Source organism: Pelodiscus sinensis, chromosome 24 (genome assembly GCF_052426305.1).
Source record: "Pelodiscus sinensis isolate ZL-2025 chromosome 24, ASM5242630v1, whole genome shotgun sequence".
NCBI classification, from domain to species: Eukaryota; Metazoa; Chordata; order Testudines; family Trionychidae; genus Pelodiscus; species Pelodiscus sinensis.
Window position 1 is genome coordinate 2,445,228 of NC_143075.1, and position 14,975 is coordinate 2,460,202.

Below are 14,975 nucleotides of genomic sequence, written 5' to 3' on the forward strand. Positions count from 1 at the left end.
CGTCCGTCGGGAAAAACTTTTTATATAGAGAGAGATTGGAAAGAAACCTCCCTGAAAGGTCTTCTGGCAGCCTACTTTCTGACCTGCTCCTGTGAGACTTCTGGCCCCAGCGTACCAGTGCTTTGCCCAATACGGAGAAAGTGGGGCTGGATTCTGCTGGCCTGGTTTTGATAACATGCCCAGAGACCAGGGTGATGGGCATAGGTGACCTCAGATATGACAGAGCAGAAGCCAACTGCAGCATCCTATGGCAATTGCTCATGATCTCCTGGCCCGGATTCATCTCCAGTACCGAGCTACCCGGCCACCTGGGCACCTTTTGGCTTGTGTGCATCTTGCGGAGCCACCGGTGAGAACTGCCACTTGCTTTCTGCAGGCCAGTCCTGTGTTAGTATTTACCCCCCAAATCTCACTGTGCACGTGGAGACTGTGGCTCCCCTCTCCCTCCCCGGGCATGCAGCTGAGAACTGGGCCTCTTACATGTTTCCATTGCTGATCCCAGGTCCGATGCCCCCTCCACTCCCCACCACAGACCGGCGCGGATTCAGCAGCAACAGCGGCTCCAAGCAAAGGGCAAACTCAGCCCGGAACTCGGTGTTTATCTGCACAGGGCCAAAGAGACAGATGAGGACATCTGGGAGGCAGGGTGACCTCTGCTCCTTCCGTGACTATTCCCTTGCTTAGGTACCCTAAAATGCACTGGGCTTCAAGACCGAGCAGCCCCAAACTAGCTGCATAGGGCACCGTGCTCTGTCTGCGACCCGGCCCAGTCTAGTCTGGCCTGGGCGTTTCCTCCAGGCAAGGAGGGATGAAACACGCTTGAGGAACAGGAAATAACCACCCAGGCTAACGTGCTGCCAGCTCTCCTGGCTTATCTCGTGGGCAGCCGTGGTGCTGCCGGGCTGTTGGGGTGCGTGCTGAAAGCGCAGTGGGCTTGGGGCCGTGGGGAGCTGGGGACGTAACAGCAGCAATGACTCCGGTGACTTGGCTATTTGGAGGCAGGCGCGGGAGAGGTCAGTGCCCCTGACCCGACCTGACAAGTGTACAGCACGTTCCAGAGTGTGGCGCTCCGGCGACAGCGGGGCCCGTGGCCTGGGAGGGGGGGCTCACCTTGCTGGTCTGCGTGGGTCGCAAGCGATGCGGGAGCTTGACTATTTTCTGGAGCCTCTCCATCAGTTGCTGAAAGCGAGCGGGACATTGTGTGAGAGCGTTCCACTGCGGGCCCTGCTCCCCCTCCCTGCCCCCCTCCTTCCTGCTGCACGCCCTGCTGCCCCCCTCCCTCCCACTACTGCCCCCTCCCTCCCGCTACTGCCCCCCTCCTTCCTGCTGCACGCCCTGCTGCCCCCCTTCCTCCCAGCCCCCTCCCTCCCGCCCCCCCCTGCTGCCCCCTCCTTCCCGCTGCGGGCCCTGCGCCCCCTCCTTCCCGCTGCTGTTCCCCCTCCTTCCCGCTGCGGGCCCTGCGCCCCCTCCTTCCTGCTGCAGGCCTGGCTGTCGGACATGCCGGGAGCCGCCCTCTCGCCGTGGGCTGCCCTGCACACTAGTGACGTGACCAGGCCGACGGCGAAGAGCTTTCTGCTCAGCTCTGCGGAAGGTCTTAGGAAATGTTCCAGGGCCCTGGGGCAGTGCCGGTGCCTGCGTCTGTGCTGCTGGGGGACTCTGCCCCGGAGGCCTGGCACAGACGGGCTGGCTCCTGATATTTTGCTGGGTTTCCGCTCCCTGGCGCAGCTGACACCCAAGGGCAGGGAGTGAGACGACCAGCCCCAAAGTGCGAGCCCATGAGCCAAGCGTCTTCCCACCTCTGGGGTCCGGGCGCGTTTGGGGGAATCCTTTTCTCCGCTCCCCTCTCCCCGGGGCTCCGGGGAGGCACACGGCTCCGCCCCCCCCCCCCCCCCCCGGTGCTTGTGGAAGGCAGCCAGCGCTCCAGGCTCAGAATGTTACTTACGTAGCCCAGATCCAGGAATTCGGCCTTGTTGGCAGAGCTCAGAAAGGCCGAGCAGGTGACCAGATGGACCTGGACAGAATGACAAAGCAGGGCCATTACTCACATCCGCTGCACAACCCCAGGGCTGGGCACCTGGCGGGGGAGGGGTTCCCGCCCCGGGGGAATTCCCAGCCCAGGTATATGCAGTAAGTGCTCAGTCGGCGGATGTCACCGCGGCAGAGACCAGGAAGAGCCTGGCAGGGCCCTGGCAGATGGAAAACGCCCGCGGCCTGCGGACCCGACCAAAGCCCCGTGTGCCACGGAGCCACCCCTCCTCTGGGAACGATGCCGTGCACAATCCCCCACTCGGTGGACCAGCTTCTGCCACTCGTGGGCACGACGGGTCTGACCCTTCTCTCTGAACTCACAGGCGTGGAACGGGCCCCGGGGGAGCTACAGCAGCGCAGCACTGCTCGGGTTGTGGCTCAGTTTCCCCGCTGCAGCGTGGCTGCTGGGTTCATGGGAAAACCGCTCCAGGAGCGAAGTGTGAACACCCGGCTGGCCTTGGCAAACACCCCAGCCTGGAGGGACACGAAGGTTTCTAGCAGCTCTGGTTCAGCCTGGCTGCAGAGCGGCAGGCAAGCGTGGCGGCCGCTCCATGGCCACGCGACCAACCCTGCGCTTAGTTGGCTGTTTTCTTTTCCTGGGAAATATCCTGGAGCTGCTGGTCACTGAGGTGCTGCACTGAGGCCCGAGAGCCCCGTGTATTGACTGACTCCTATGTAAACAAGCAACCAGCCAGGAGCCTAGAGATCGCGGGATCACTGAGCATCTGCTGGGCTCCCCGGAGAGCGTGCGCCTTGCAGGAGCAGCGTAGCCCGGCGGGGCTGGGACTGGCCTGGGCTTACCTGCAGGGTGGGCAGCAGGGATGCCAGGTGAGACAGTTGCTCCTTAAACGCCTTTTCCTTCTCTTCATACTGACTGGACATTACAGGAGAAAACCAACATTTTACTTCACTGTCGAGACCAGACTGAGCGGGAAGGACCTGAGTAATTCGTACATATTATTACTGCAAAACCCAGTTTTCTGGTCCAGCTCACGCCTCGCCTACTGGCTGTGGAGGAAGGGAACTGAATAGTGTTTTACCAAGAAATATACTGGACCTGTCCGGGGCCCTGGCAAGTCACCAGGGGCATGTCTACACAGCAGGGCTAACCTCGAAAGAAGCTATGTAACCTGAGCTACACTAATTGCGAGCTTTTGATGCTGTCGACACAGCAGTTGTCGAAATTGAGCACTCTTCCCCTGGCTTCCCTTATTCATGAATGAGGTTGACAGAAGTCGGAGTAAGAAGCCCATAACTTCGAATTATTTTGAAATAACGGGCTTGCTGTGTAGACGCGCATGGTGTTATGTGAGAATAACTGCCGTTAGTCCGAAATAACACGGCCGTGTAGACACAGCCTAGGTAACGTCACTAGACCAGCTCAGGGTCACTATTGTATAACCTGGGCTGTGGATTAGACGACTGGAAAAACCCAGGAGTGAGAGGGTGCTGGCTAGAACACAGCGCTCGCCATGTTGTTTAATGGTCTGGGTGCTGACTAAGTACCTGAAACGTCGTGTGACTCATTTGTATTAACAGTAAAATATTTCACAAGGCATGAGGATGTTTGTATTGTTGGAAAATCCTTTTTTAAAATTCAAACTGGGATGCAAGTTCTTGCAGCTGGAGGCAAGAGCAACAATCCAGATCAACTCGTGTGCCCCAGCTCGCTGGTTTGTTGCTGTCCCCTCTGCTGGGCGAGCTGCCTGCGCTGAGGCTCAGCCTGCAAAACAACCGCTGAAATGTTTGCAACTTTGTAAAAACGTTGACTGAAAAGAATAAAACCTGGAACTGTCCATTGCCGAACTAGCCCCTTCATCGCGTCTTATGGAGCTGACACCAATTGGCACCCTACTTGCAGGGCTGCTAATGTCCAAAATGCAGACAGGACAGCTGGCCTAGAGGAAGGGGCAGGACTGCAGGTGGGAAGAGGGACTTCTCGGTAATATTAGCTGCACCAACTTTTCTGTTTATCAGTTACAAAAATGTTGACACTAATGGGTGGCTTGCTCGGTCAGCTATAGGTTGAACCTCTCTAGCCCGGCAGCTTCTGGTCCAGCAACCTCCATGGTCTGGCATGATGTTAGCCAGTGTCCACTTAGCGGGGGTGTGGCCATGATTCCCGCGGTCCCATAAAGTTTGTTTACATCCACCAGTCCTGGCTCTCTGTGTTCTGTGCTATCTAGCTCTAATTTACCCCAGTGTCTTCTGAGAGCCCAGCAAGCCGTGGAAGTGCTGGTGATGCTGCTAGACAATATTGACCTCCTGTGGTCCAGCAAATTCTCTGGTTTGGCACCAGTCAGGTCCCGAAGGTGCCGGACTAGACAGAGGTTCAACCTGTACCAGTGAAATGGGGTGTGTGAATGAGAGAGAGAGAGCAAGCGATCAGTAATGCAGCCACAAATGCTGACAGCTGGTTCTAGGCCAGGTTTATACTACGGGAGAAAGTCGACCTAAGATACACAGCTCCAGCTATGAGAATGGAGTTCCTGGAATTGAGGTACCTTAGGTTGAATTTCCGAAGCATCCCCACTGGGGGAGGTCGACATGAGGAACTCTTCAAGTCGACTTCCCTGACTCCTCGTGACCCGGTGGCATACGTGGGTCAACCGGGGGTGTGTGTGTGCGCATCATGAGTGGTCGATTGATCTCCCAGGGTTTGATTTAGCGGGTCTAAATCTCCAGAGCATCGATCTCGGGGCAAGTGAAGACAAGCCCAATGTCCGGGAGAACAAAATCACCCTCAACAACTTATTGGAGTTTATCACACGGTCCTTGATCTTGTTGCAATAGAAGTTCTTGCCTCTGAATGGAAAGGGGCAGGGGCAGCCGGGGACTTTACTGCAAACGCCTCCGCTCTTCTTCCTCTTTTTCTGAAAGCAGAGCAGCAACACAGAGGAATCCTCCGCTCTGCTCTAGCTGCCGTTAACCGTGGCAGGCGTGTGAAGGAGGAGTTGCCTCTCTCGCTTTCTCTTACCTGTTAACGTATCTCTTGCTCTTCCCTCTGCATGCGGATTCTGTGACCCAGGTGAGAGATTGGGATTTTTGCAGAAGCTTACTAAAGCTCCCCATTAAAACGTGGCTCCGCTATGCATCCCATCCCAGCGGTAGTCCCTGTGACGGTGCCGGCTGGCCTTACCTCTGAACAGCTTTCAGAAGCATCTTTTTCCTTTCTGCTAGTTTCTCCTGCGGCGGGAGAAAGACAATGATCAGAGCGTCCCTAGCGAGCTGCTGCCATTCACCAGGCCCAGGCTGAGCGCAAACAGTCTCCCTGCTCTCGAGTCCACTGCTGAGCTCTCACCCCTCTCCGCCCCGTGGGGAATGAGGTGCCGAGATGCCCCTCTGCCTGGGAGAACAGATGGGAGAAGCTGATTCTCTGACTTCTCCCTGCCAGGCGGGGGAGCGCCCCTGCCGCCAGTGGGGGTGAGAGGCGAAGGGGGCCCGAGGTGGATAATTCCCGCACTCTGAGAGCATCTGCTGGCTGTTGATCCCCCTCATGTGGGTGCAGTGTCCGGGCAGTGCCGCTTGGAAGCCTGTTCTCTGGGCAGCCCACCAAAGGGCCAGCCGTGGCCGCGGCCAGCTGCTCCATACCTGCATGCTACTGAAGAGCGAGTTGATGGAGGTCTTCTCTTCGTCCGCGCTGTTGCGCACCTCCTCGATCATGGCTTTGAGCAGGACGATGGCCTCTCGCGTGGACGTCTGCAGCTCTTTCACGGCCTAGGGAGCACGAGACAGTGGGGGAGTCGGGGGCAAGCAGTGACTGAGCCAGGACACGTGGCCCGGGCCTGGGCGCTGTCCACCCCCCGCAGCCATGAAGCAGCGTTCACTCCCGTACAGCGGACGGAGCCATCCCAGAGCCATTCCCGCACCCCCGCAATTCCGGTGATAAACCAGCCCCAGACTGACCCGCAGAAGGCAGCTCCCAAACGCTACCCACCACGACAGCCTGGTCGAGCTTCTCGCAGCCTTGCATGTAGGCCGTCTCGATGTCAATGCAGTGGGCTCGGCTTTCTCTGGAAGAGGCAGAGACCTGGGCATGAGGAGCAGCCAGAAGCCTGCAAAAGCTGCTCGTCGCTCTTCCTCCTCTCCTCTAGTCCGGCCAGGCTAGAGCTGCCCAGCCACTAACGAGAGTCCCCTGCAGACTGGAGCAGCAAGGTGCTTGAACCGGGGCCTCTTGCGGCAGCAGGGGAACAACGACCGGGTCTTCCCCCTGCCCATCTGTCAGCTGCCTGGGAGACAGACACACAGTCCCGGGCTCACAGTCGTGTGCCGATTGTCTGCCCCCCAAAGCAGAATCTCTCTGCTCGCACTCTCCCATCTCCTGCTACTCTGCCTGGGTCCCCTGCCTGTGGCTTTCTTAGCCTGGGGGGGGCTGTGGGTTTCAGCCTGCTAATGTAAATGCTCCTGCTGCTGCTTCCTGACCTCTGCCCACGTGTCTCCCTCCTTTCCCTTTAGAAAAAGCTCCCCCAGGTCCAGCAAACGCTGCTGTTCTGGAACAGCTCCAGTGCCGGGTGAGCGGGGCGCGGCTCCAGCTGAGAAGTGCTGCTGCTTTCTGGATCTGTTTCCATTCGCGCTGTCCCTTCCCTGGGCCGCTCCAGCGCCCAGGGGCCCTATCCGCTCTGTGCCTGGCACCAGGATGGCAGCTGCTGCCGGGCCCGACGGTCACCTCTGCAAACGACAGCCCAGGCCTGTTTCTCAGGCTTAGCGACCATGCCCTCCCTGCAGCCCCCCCCCCTCCCGCACTCCGTCTCCCCCCAGCCTCCGGGGAGCTGAGGAAGGAATTTGAAAAGGGGGTGCAGGCTACGGCTGCTCTAAGGTGAGGGGCCGGGAGCCAGCCACTCTGCTACTTACACCTGCATGTCCCGGAAACAGTTAATGCAGAGCATGGATTTTTTCTCGGTTGAAAACATGATGTAAGGTTCCTCATGAAGAGCTGGGAACAAACAAATTCAGCCCAGAGTAAAACAAGCGCCCGGAAGAGAGAACCGCAGAATCTAGGCAGGTGAATCTAGGGGCGTCTCTGTCCTCAGCGGAGCGGCAGGGGCTGTCCACCCCGCTGAGGCTGGAGATGCCCCTCCTCCCGTGTTTGAGAGGTGCCCCATCTCTGACAGCATAGCCACCGGCCCCGGTCTGTTGTCGCTGCCCCTCTGTTCAGACGGCACCGCTTGGACCTGCAGGCTCTCTGGCTGAGCATCCCATGAGGCCAACTGGAGGAGGCTGCAGGCAGGTTGCTGCCCAAGGCATAGCCCTTTTAATCAATGCTTTCCTCACCTGCGCACCTTGCAGGGAGCCTTCTGTGCTTACCCCGGAGTCCTTTGCACGGAGGCGCAGCGCATGCTGCCTGTTAGCCAGGTGCAGCCTTGCTTCCTGTAGAAGCTGGGGGGTGGCTGCCTCCGTTTGCCAGCTGCATGGTCCCCATGCAGCTTCCTGGCCTGGCACCCCACCTGGGACAGCAATGCAGGGTCCAGCTCCTGGCCGGTGCCTGCTACTCCAAGAGGAGAGATACTGGATCCCGCTGGGCCAGAGGTGCCAACAGGCCCTGCTCCCTGTGGCGCTGCCCGGGGGCGAGGGCGGGGGGAGGTACTCACAGCATTTCTTGTGGATGTCCTTGGTGCGCTTCGTCAAGGAGACGATCTCGTGACGAGAGAACATCTTGGCTTTGTGGGTCTCTTCGCGGCACTTGCTGCAGAGCGGCTGGTTGCAGGTGTTGCAGAAATACATGGTGTCCATCTCCTGGGGGCAAATGGGGAACAAGCCGCGAAGGGGGTTGAACTCTGAGCTCTCGGGGGGGCGTTTCTCAGCTGAGAGGGTGTCGGTCTGTCTCTGGGCGGAAACGGCCCTGGCCAAGAGTAGGGACCAGGACGAGCCGGGCAGGCATCAGCATTGTGGCTAACGGCATCGGGGAGCGTCACAGCCCCGGTCGAGCGCCTCCTGCTGGACCCTCCCCGGCATCTCCCCGTACTGGACGCCTGCTGCACCTCCCTTGAGCTGTGTCAGGCCCAGGGTGTGGCCTCAGACCTGTTCATCTACCCTTTGCAAAACTTCGTGGGCAGGGACGCGTGTCTGAGAAGCGCATAGCATAGGGGCTTTGCGAAGGGTTGTGACGCCGTGACACGCTGCCTTCCACAGCCCACAGCAGACTCGCAATGGAAGCTCTGTCTCTGCCTCCGCTGCCTTCCCATGCCTGAGCACCTTTGGGGGTCAGCCGGAGGCCTTTCGGAACTCCGCCCCCGGTACACGGCGTCTGAGTCACCGAGTCTCTCCTCTCCTGCAGCCAGCTTTGTCCGGCTGCCCCCCAGGGCGTGAGCGCCCCTGCCTGTTACAGCTTCTAGTCCTTTTGGTCACGTGCCCCCATCAGGCGATTTAAGTGCCCCCAAGTGAGCCCGTGGCTTAGTTACCAGCTCGCCTGGGCAGACAGGGTCTCCTGAGGGGGAGCCAACTCGCTGTCCTACGACGCTCCTGCCTCCTCACCTGCTGGGTCGCTTCCCTGCTGTCGCACGTCCCTGCGCTGGGAGAAGAGCGGAACCTCCCGCAGGTGACCGGCCTGCTGGCAGGGCCTGCAGCAGCATCTGAGACTGCAGCCCACGCCCAGGGAAGAAAACCAGGCAGCCCAAATCCAGCCTGAGACGACAGTGCAGCGGGGGAAGGGAAGGCTTTGAGCATGTGGGTAGCTGCAGGAATGCTGGGAGAGAGGCAGTGGTAGGTCTGCCCTGCCTTTTCCCTACCAGCACCCAAGGGGGTAGCTGATGGCACCATCTTCGGAAGCAGGAGTCTCCGTGAAGCTCTAAATCAGCCGCACGTTCCGCGCTTGGTCTCTCCGGGAGGGTAGCGATGACACAGCCACCCCGGGTAGAGAAATGCGTTTCCATACATTCCAGAAGGGTGACGCTCGCAGGTGCCTGTGAGTGCTGGTGCCATGTATCCCATGCTAGACCATCAGAACGGCCAGAGTGGGTCAGACCAATGGTCCATCTGCCCAGTGTCCTGTCAGCCAGCAGTGGCCAGTGCCAGGTGCCCCAGAAGGAGGCAACACAACAGCTAATTGTCACGGGATCCCTCCCCTGTCACTCACCTCCAGACAAACAGAGGCCAGGGCCACCATTCCTACCCAGCCTGGCTAATAGCCATTGATGGACCTAACCTCCAGGCATGTATCTAGCTCTTTTTTGCACTCTATTAAAGTCCTAGTCTTCACTACATCCTCTGGCAAGGAGTTCCACAGGGTGCACAGGTGTTTGAAATGCCTGTGGCTGCAGTACCTACATGTGCCTCCTGTAGCTTAACTTATATGCAGGAACGGTTCCCAAGGCGAGGGAGCAAATGCCACCTGACATGCTGGCCGCAGCCCTACTTGGAAGGCCCTCAACACAGGAAGCCTCCTGTTGGGGCGCTGAAGCTGGGAGTGAATCCAAACGCAGGGCTCCCTCCGAGTGGCACAGCTGTGCAGCTGCCTAACAAGCCCCGTGCAGGGGTTCGGGGCTGCTGCACGTGGTGCTGCTGTGGCCCGGGGAAAGCCACACTGCTCCGGCCTCAGCAGCAGGGCGGGGTCCAGAAAGGGTCGTAGGGGCTGCAGCCCAGTGCTTCAAACTGGGGGGACCTGGGCTGTAACCCACAAAGCCCGTGTTCTGGGCGAGCCCTTCCCGGCGGGCAGAGGGAGGTGGCTCCATGGGCTGACATTCCTGCCCCTTCATCCCCACGCTGCTCTCAGCTGGAGGGCAGCTCCTGTGGCCACGAATCGTGGCAGGCGAGTGCGGGCTGCATGGAACCCCCTTACCCCCCACCACACCAAATGGGAGCTGCCCCTGGTAAGTGCCCTGCATGCAGCCTGAGCCCCTTCCTAAGTCCCTAACTTCCACCCAGATCTCGCACCCCAGTCCAGAGCCGCCGCCCTACGCCCACGCCTCCAGCTTCGCTCCCTCCCAGACCCCACACCAATGTTCCCGCTAATCTTTCCCAGGTGTGGATTTTTCCATCCATGTGTGGAATACATTTTATGTGCAGCCAGGCATGTGCCAATGTGCACTAGCAGGAGACACACAAGCCTAGCTGTGAGTGCTCTGCTGATCAGCTGGGTGGCACTGGAATCTCCCCTGAGTGCAAGCCCACAGCATACAGGGACCACTGCCCAAACATGGGTGTTTTCTGAGTGCAGCCATGTTTCTCTGAGCTGGTGAAACATGCTGCCCAGCTCTCCTTTGGCTCGTGCCGTTTGGCTCCGTGCAGACACAGCAGCAAGGGAAGGATGGGGGGGATGGGACAGAGACTCTCTGTGGCTTTAGTCCTTCAGCCTAACTGAGCATGTGCTTAGACAGGTCACCCCACGGGCAGCTCTGGCTTGCGAGCAATGGCAGGACGGGCAGGTGTGTGGTTTCTCCCTGCCTAATCCTTGGGCATGGGGTTCCGCCTGGCTAGTGCAGGGGACTGGGGAGAGGAGGGAAGCCTCGTTTCCAGCTCCCTGCTGTGATCGTCCAGGCCAGGAATGCCAGCAGCTGGGGCTGAGAGCAGGCGCTACAGTTCTGAGCAGGCAGGAAGCCATATCCCATAACCCCCCACTGCCACGATGGGCGCTAAGTGGCTCCCTTGTGGACCGTTTCAGCAGAGAGGCCGAGGACTGGCTGACTGGAACCAAACAGTCCTCTTGTCCCCCTCGGGGCTCGGGAGGTTGGCAGGCTGGTCCAGAACCCTGCCCATAAGAGCTGCCAGGCTGGGTCAGACCAAGGCTCTGTCAGTGCCAGGTGCCCCAGAGGGGCTGTCACATTACTGAATTGGAGGGAAGCAGCCAGATCGCTGCTGCACCCCTAGGTGGGGGTGTTGGCCCCAGAAATTGGTATAAAAGGGAGCCATGTGGGGTATTGAATAGAAGTTTATTATCTGATAATCCTATATACGCTGTTCATGTGTTTGTATAATGTCTGTGTGTGCAATTATTAGCATGTACTTGTATGGACACTGAAGATTTCCCTGCATGTGGTTAAGCATTGGGCAGGGCCGAGCCTGTGGAGCCTGTGGACATGCTAATTACCTGTGGAACAATGGTTCTCAATGGGCCAAAGACACACCCAAAGAATGGGGGCTGTCCTGAGAGCAGCCAGCAGGGAACACAGAGAGGCTGAGGACCAGGTGACCGGCTGAGACCAGAAGAGGCCAGGAAGGAGTATAAAGAGGCCATGTGGTCGATGTCATTTTGTTCTCAGCTCAGCACTTCATCCCAGAGGCAGCACTGCAGGGATTGAAGCGCCCGGAAGACCTGTGAACCCATCCTGATCGTAGGATGTGCAATAAGGACTTTTAAACCAGCAGCTGCAACATCTCTGCTAGAGCCTGCATCGAGAACTGGGAGATTCGGTGCATGTAACGTACTGTACTTTAATAACCTTACTCTCAGGCTTTTCTTTCTTGTAATAATAAACCTTTAGATATAGATTCTAAAGGATTGGCCCAGCGTGATTTGTAGGTAAGGTCCAGAGGGTAAATTGACCAGGGATCTGTGGCTGGTTTCTTGGAACCGGACAGAACTTGTTCGGGGTAGGTGGGATTGGGTGCTAGGACCCCCCACCTGTATATGAGGCCCGGGGCCATCTGGGGCACAGATATTGCTGGGGTGTCGGAGGGGTTTTGCTCAGGAGGCTTCAGGCGGGTTGCTGAAGCGCTCTGTGGGACTGGTTTGTGGCCTGTGTGGAGAGGTCACCAGTCGGGGGCTGTAAGGAGCCCCGGATTCAAGCAATTCACCCTGAGCGGACGCCCTCAGCTGTGCCCAGACACGGCCCGGTCTGTCACAGGGGCATGGAGAAATGATCACATGGTAATACCTGTTGTCTGGTCCTGGCTTCTGGCCATTAAAGGACACTCAAAGCACAGGCTTGCTGTCCTGACACCCTGGCTAATTGCCATTGAAGGACCTGTCTTCCGCGAACTCAGCGGTGTAAGTCACTTGCCGTGTCTGCCAGATGCTTTCCTATCGCAACCTGGGTCCCTGCTGGCTCTGTCACTAGTCCCCGGATGGCTTTTGCCTCAGCTCGGCCAGCTCTTGCCGAAGCTGCACACCTGGGTGTCCCCACTTCTGTCACCTCTGCATGAACGTATCTAGTGCGGGGTGCGGGGGTTGAGCCAGTGGTAGTTTTGGCCTTTACAACATCCTCAGGCAGAAAGTTCCACAAGTTGACGGGGCCCGGTGTGAGGGACTTCTTAGCATTTGTGTTAATCCCACTGCCTCTTACTTGAATCTGGGGATCCCTGGTTCTTGTGTTGTGAAAGGGCAACACCAGTCATTATTTTATAGCTCTTTGTCATAGCCACCGTCATTTTTCTTCCATGCTGAAACGTCCCAGTCTTATTCCTCTCTCCTCGTATGGAAGCTGTTCACACCCCAAATCATTTTTGTTGCCCTTCTCAGGAGTGTTTCCAATTCTAAAACAGATGGAGCCTCTCTAATCCGGCACTCGCTGGTCCAGCAACACCGTGGTCCGGCATGAGTTTAGTTCGCCAGACGTCCACTTATCATGGGTGTGGCCAACCGCAGTCCCAGAAAGTTTGTTTGCAGCCCCCAGCCCTGGCTCGCAGTGTTCTGTGCTGCTGTTTAGCTCTAATTTACCCTGAAATGTCTTCTAAGAGCCCAGTGAGCAGTGGAGGTGATGGCGATGCTGCTAGACAATATTGACCTCCCATGGGCCAGCAAATTCTCTAGTTTAGCAACGATCAGGTCCTGAGGGTGCCAGACTAGAGAGATTCAATCCGTATTCAATGTTCTGAGATGGGACAGCCAGCCCAGCACTGCACATAGTATTCAAGATGTGGACTTACCATGGATTTATACAGCTGCATTACGATATTGTCTGTCTTATGTCTCCCTTCCCTAACAGTTCCTAACATTGCTAGCTTTTTGGACCGCCGCTTTACAGGAAGCAGATGTTGTCAGAGAACAATGCACAATGACTCCAAGATTTTTGAGTGGTAACAGCTAATTCAGATCCATCCTTTTTATAGAGAGTTGGGATTATGTTTTCTGATGTGCATTACTTTTGTATTTATCAGCTTGGAAGTTCATTTTCCATTTATATGTCCAGTCACCCTGTTCTGTGGGATCCCTTTGTAACATTTCACAGGTAGCTTTGGCCTTAGCCGTTTTGAGTCATTTTGTATCATTTGCAAATTTCCCCACTTCACTATTTACCCCTTTTTCTGGATAATTTATGAGTATGTTGAACAGCACTAGTCCCAGGACAAATCCTTGAGGGGCACCACTATTTACCCCTATCCGCTCTCAAAACTGACCATTTATGCCTGCCTTTTTGTTTCCTGTCTTTTAACCAATTCCTGATCCATACACCCTGTTGTGCTTCTCCCAGTTTGGCTTGGCTTTAGGACGTGATGCTGACACTGTTCAGGAGCCAAACACAGTCTGTTTGGGGAGATCATAAAAAAGACCCTCTAAGCAACAAGAACGTGGCAGGAAAAAAACTCAGCTCGTCTGAAAACCAGGCCACTCACATAGGTGCCTAAGTGGGACTTGCGTTTGGAATTATTGGCTGTAGTCTGGAAGCCTTTTGGACCAGTGTGACGTAGTGTGGGTACCTTGCTGTTTGCTATGCTGGGGCTGTGGGTGACCCCCAGTGGCTGCTATCTGTACCACGGCCCAGCAGGGCAGGGGATGAGTCATTATGCAAAGAGGGTCTCTCAACCTGTCTGACCAGCTACCCCCCAGGGAGAGAAACAAAGGAAAGGTGGAATGCTGCCCCTGGCTGGGGGGCAGGGCTGGAAGAGAGTTAGTTAGTTTCTGTCTGGGAAGCAGGGGAGAAGGAGCTAGGGAGGGGGCTGGGATTGTAGGGCCCAGCCACCCCCCATCTCAAGGGGCGGGGGCACTGAGGCCTCCTAGCCCCAGTTCCTGTAACCAGATGACATCTGTGCTGTGCTGTATCCTGGAGAAGCAATAAACTCCCTCTATTCTACTGGCTGGTGGAGTCTGTTCGTGCCACTACGGGGGTGCAGGAGACGGGAAAACCCCAACGCGCCGTCACAACCAGGGCTGTGGACTCCTTTGCCTTCTGCAACGGGTGAGGCACAGCTGTGAAGCTGGAGACATAACACAGGACTCTCTCTTACCTGTTTCTTGCACTCCTGGTCGCAGTTTGCACACTGAACATCCTCCTCGCACTCTGCAGAGCTGTCCACCAGGAACTTCAGGAGCCGGTCCACAGGCGGCAGCCCGTTGTTTCCTTTCACTATGGACTGGTGGCTGAGGGGACAGAACAGACAGGGCAGGCAAGTATCGCTCTGCATTCCAACCAGCAAATGTTAACGGGAAACCACCCTCTGGGGCTGGCGTGACAAGCTACCGCCCGACTCTTCCTGGCCTCTGCTATAAGGCAAAGTGCAATGCAGCCACCCAGGCTCAGAGCTGTGCTTTCTTGTTGTGCACCTGGCATTCCTGGCCAGGAATGCCCCATTCTTGGAAGCAGACTTTGGTTCATAACTTTGTGTTTTCATCAGCGCTGCATTCTGTCTTGCTGCATGTTCCCATTTGCTGCAAGCATTCTCGTTAAGCTGCAGCATTGAACCATCTTAATGCAATGCCCTGCCTGCAGCCCAGGCTGGTCCCCCAAAGAGCATGCTGAACTCTCTGAAGGTTCGTCAGCATGTCTGCGTGCTAGTGGGTGGGATCCCGCACACGGTGGTTCGGCTCCTAGGAGGTTACTGCGTGGGGTGCACAGAGAAAGGCCATTTAAATATCTCATTTGCAAATAAACAGCCTGAGCTCCAGGGACTTTCTCATCAAAACTTTGCGTGATTTGTTCCACAGGCTCCTGCCAGAGTAATTCCAGTCTCGGGAGAGCCGTGCTTGATGAATTTCAGGGGTGTAAAATCCTCGCCTGTTCCCCCCTTGCAGCGTAAACAGGAAAGTACTAATCTTTAAATCCAATTTGCCCATCTGCATGTGGCTCTGCCCACGG

General features: G+C 57.0%; 1 protein-coding gene across 2 annotated transcripts in view; it reads right to left on the reverse strand.

Moving 5' to 3' along the window:
• Window positions 1–14,975, reverse strand: part of RNF207 (ring finger protein 207) — a 47,217-nt gene that overhangs the window by 12,930 nt on the left and 19,312 nt on the right. For both annotated transcript variants that reach the window (XM_075906587.2, XM_075906588.2), the window contains exons 4-13: window positions 14,128–14,260; window positions 7,617–7,761; window positions 6,880–6,961; window positions 5,966–6,041; window positions 5,620–5,745; window positions 5,168–5,214; window positions 2,830–2,902; window positions 1,943–2,011; window positions 1,111–1,179; window positions 481–602 (exon numbers count right to left, since the gene is read on the reverse strand). In XM_075906587.2, coding sequence (XP_075762702.2) covers window positions 481–602; window positions 1,111–1,179; window positions 1,943–2,011; window positions 2,830–2,902; window positions 5,168–5,214; window positions 5,620–5,745; window positions 5,966–6,041; window positions 6,880–6,961; window positions 7,617–7,761; window positions 14,128–14,260 — 942 coding nt within the window. The remainder of the gene's footprint in view (window positions 1–480; window positions 603–1,110; window positions 1,180–1,942; window positions 2,012–2,829; window positions 2,903–5,167; window positions 5,215–5,619; window positions 5,746–5,965; window positions 6,042–6,879; window positions 6,962–7,616; window positions 7,762–14,127; window positions 14,261–14,975) is intronic.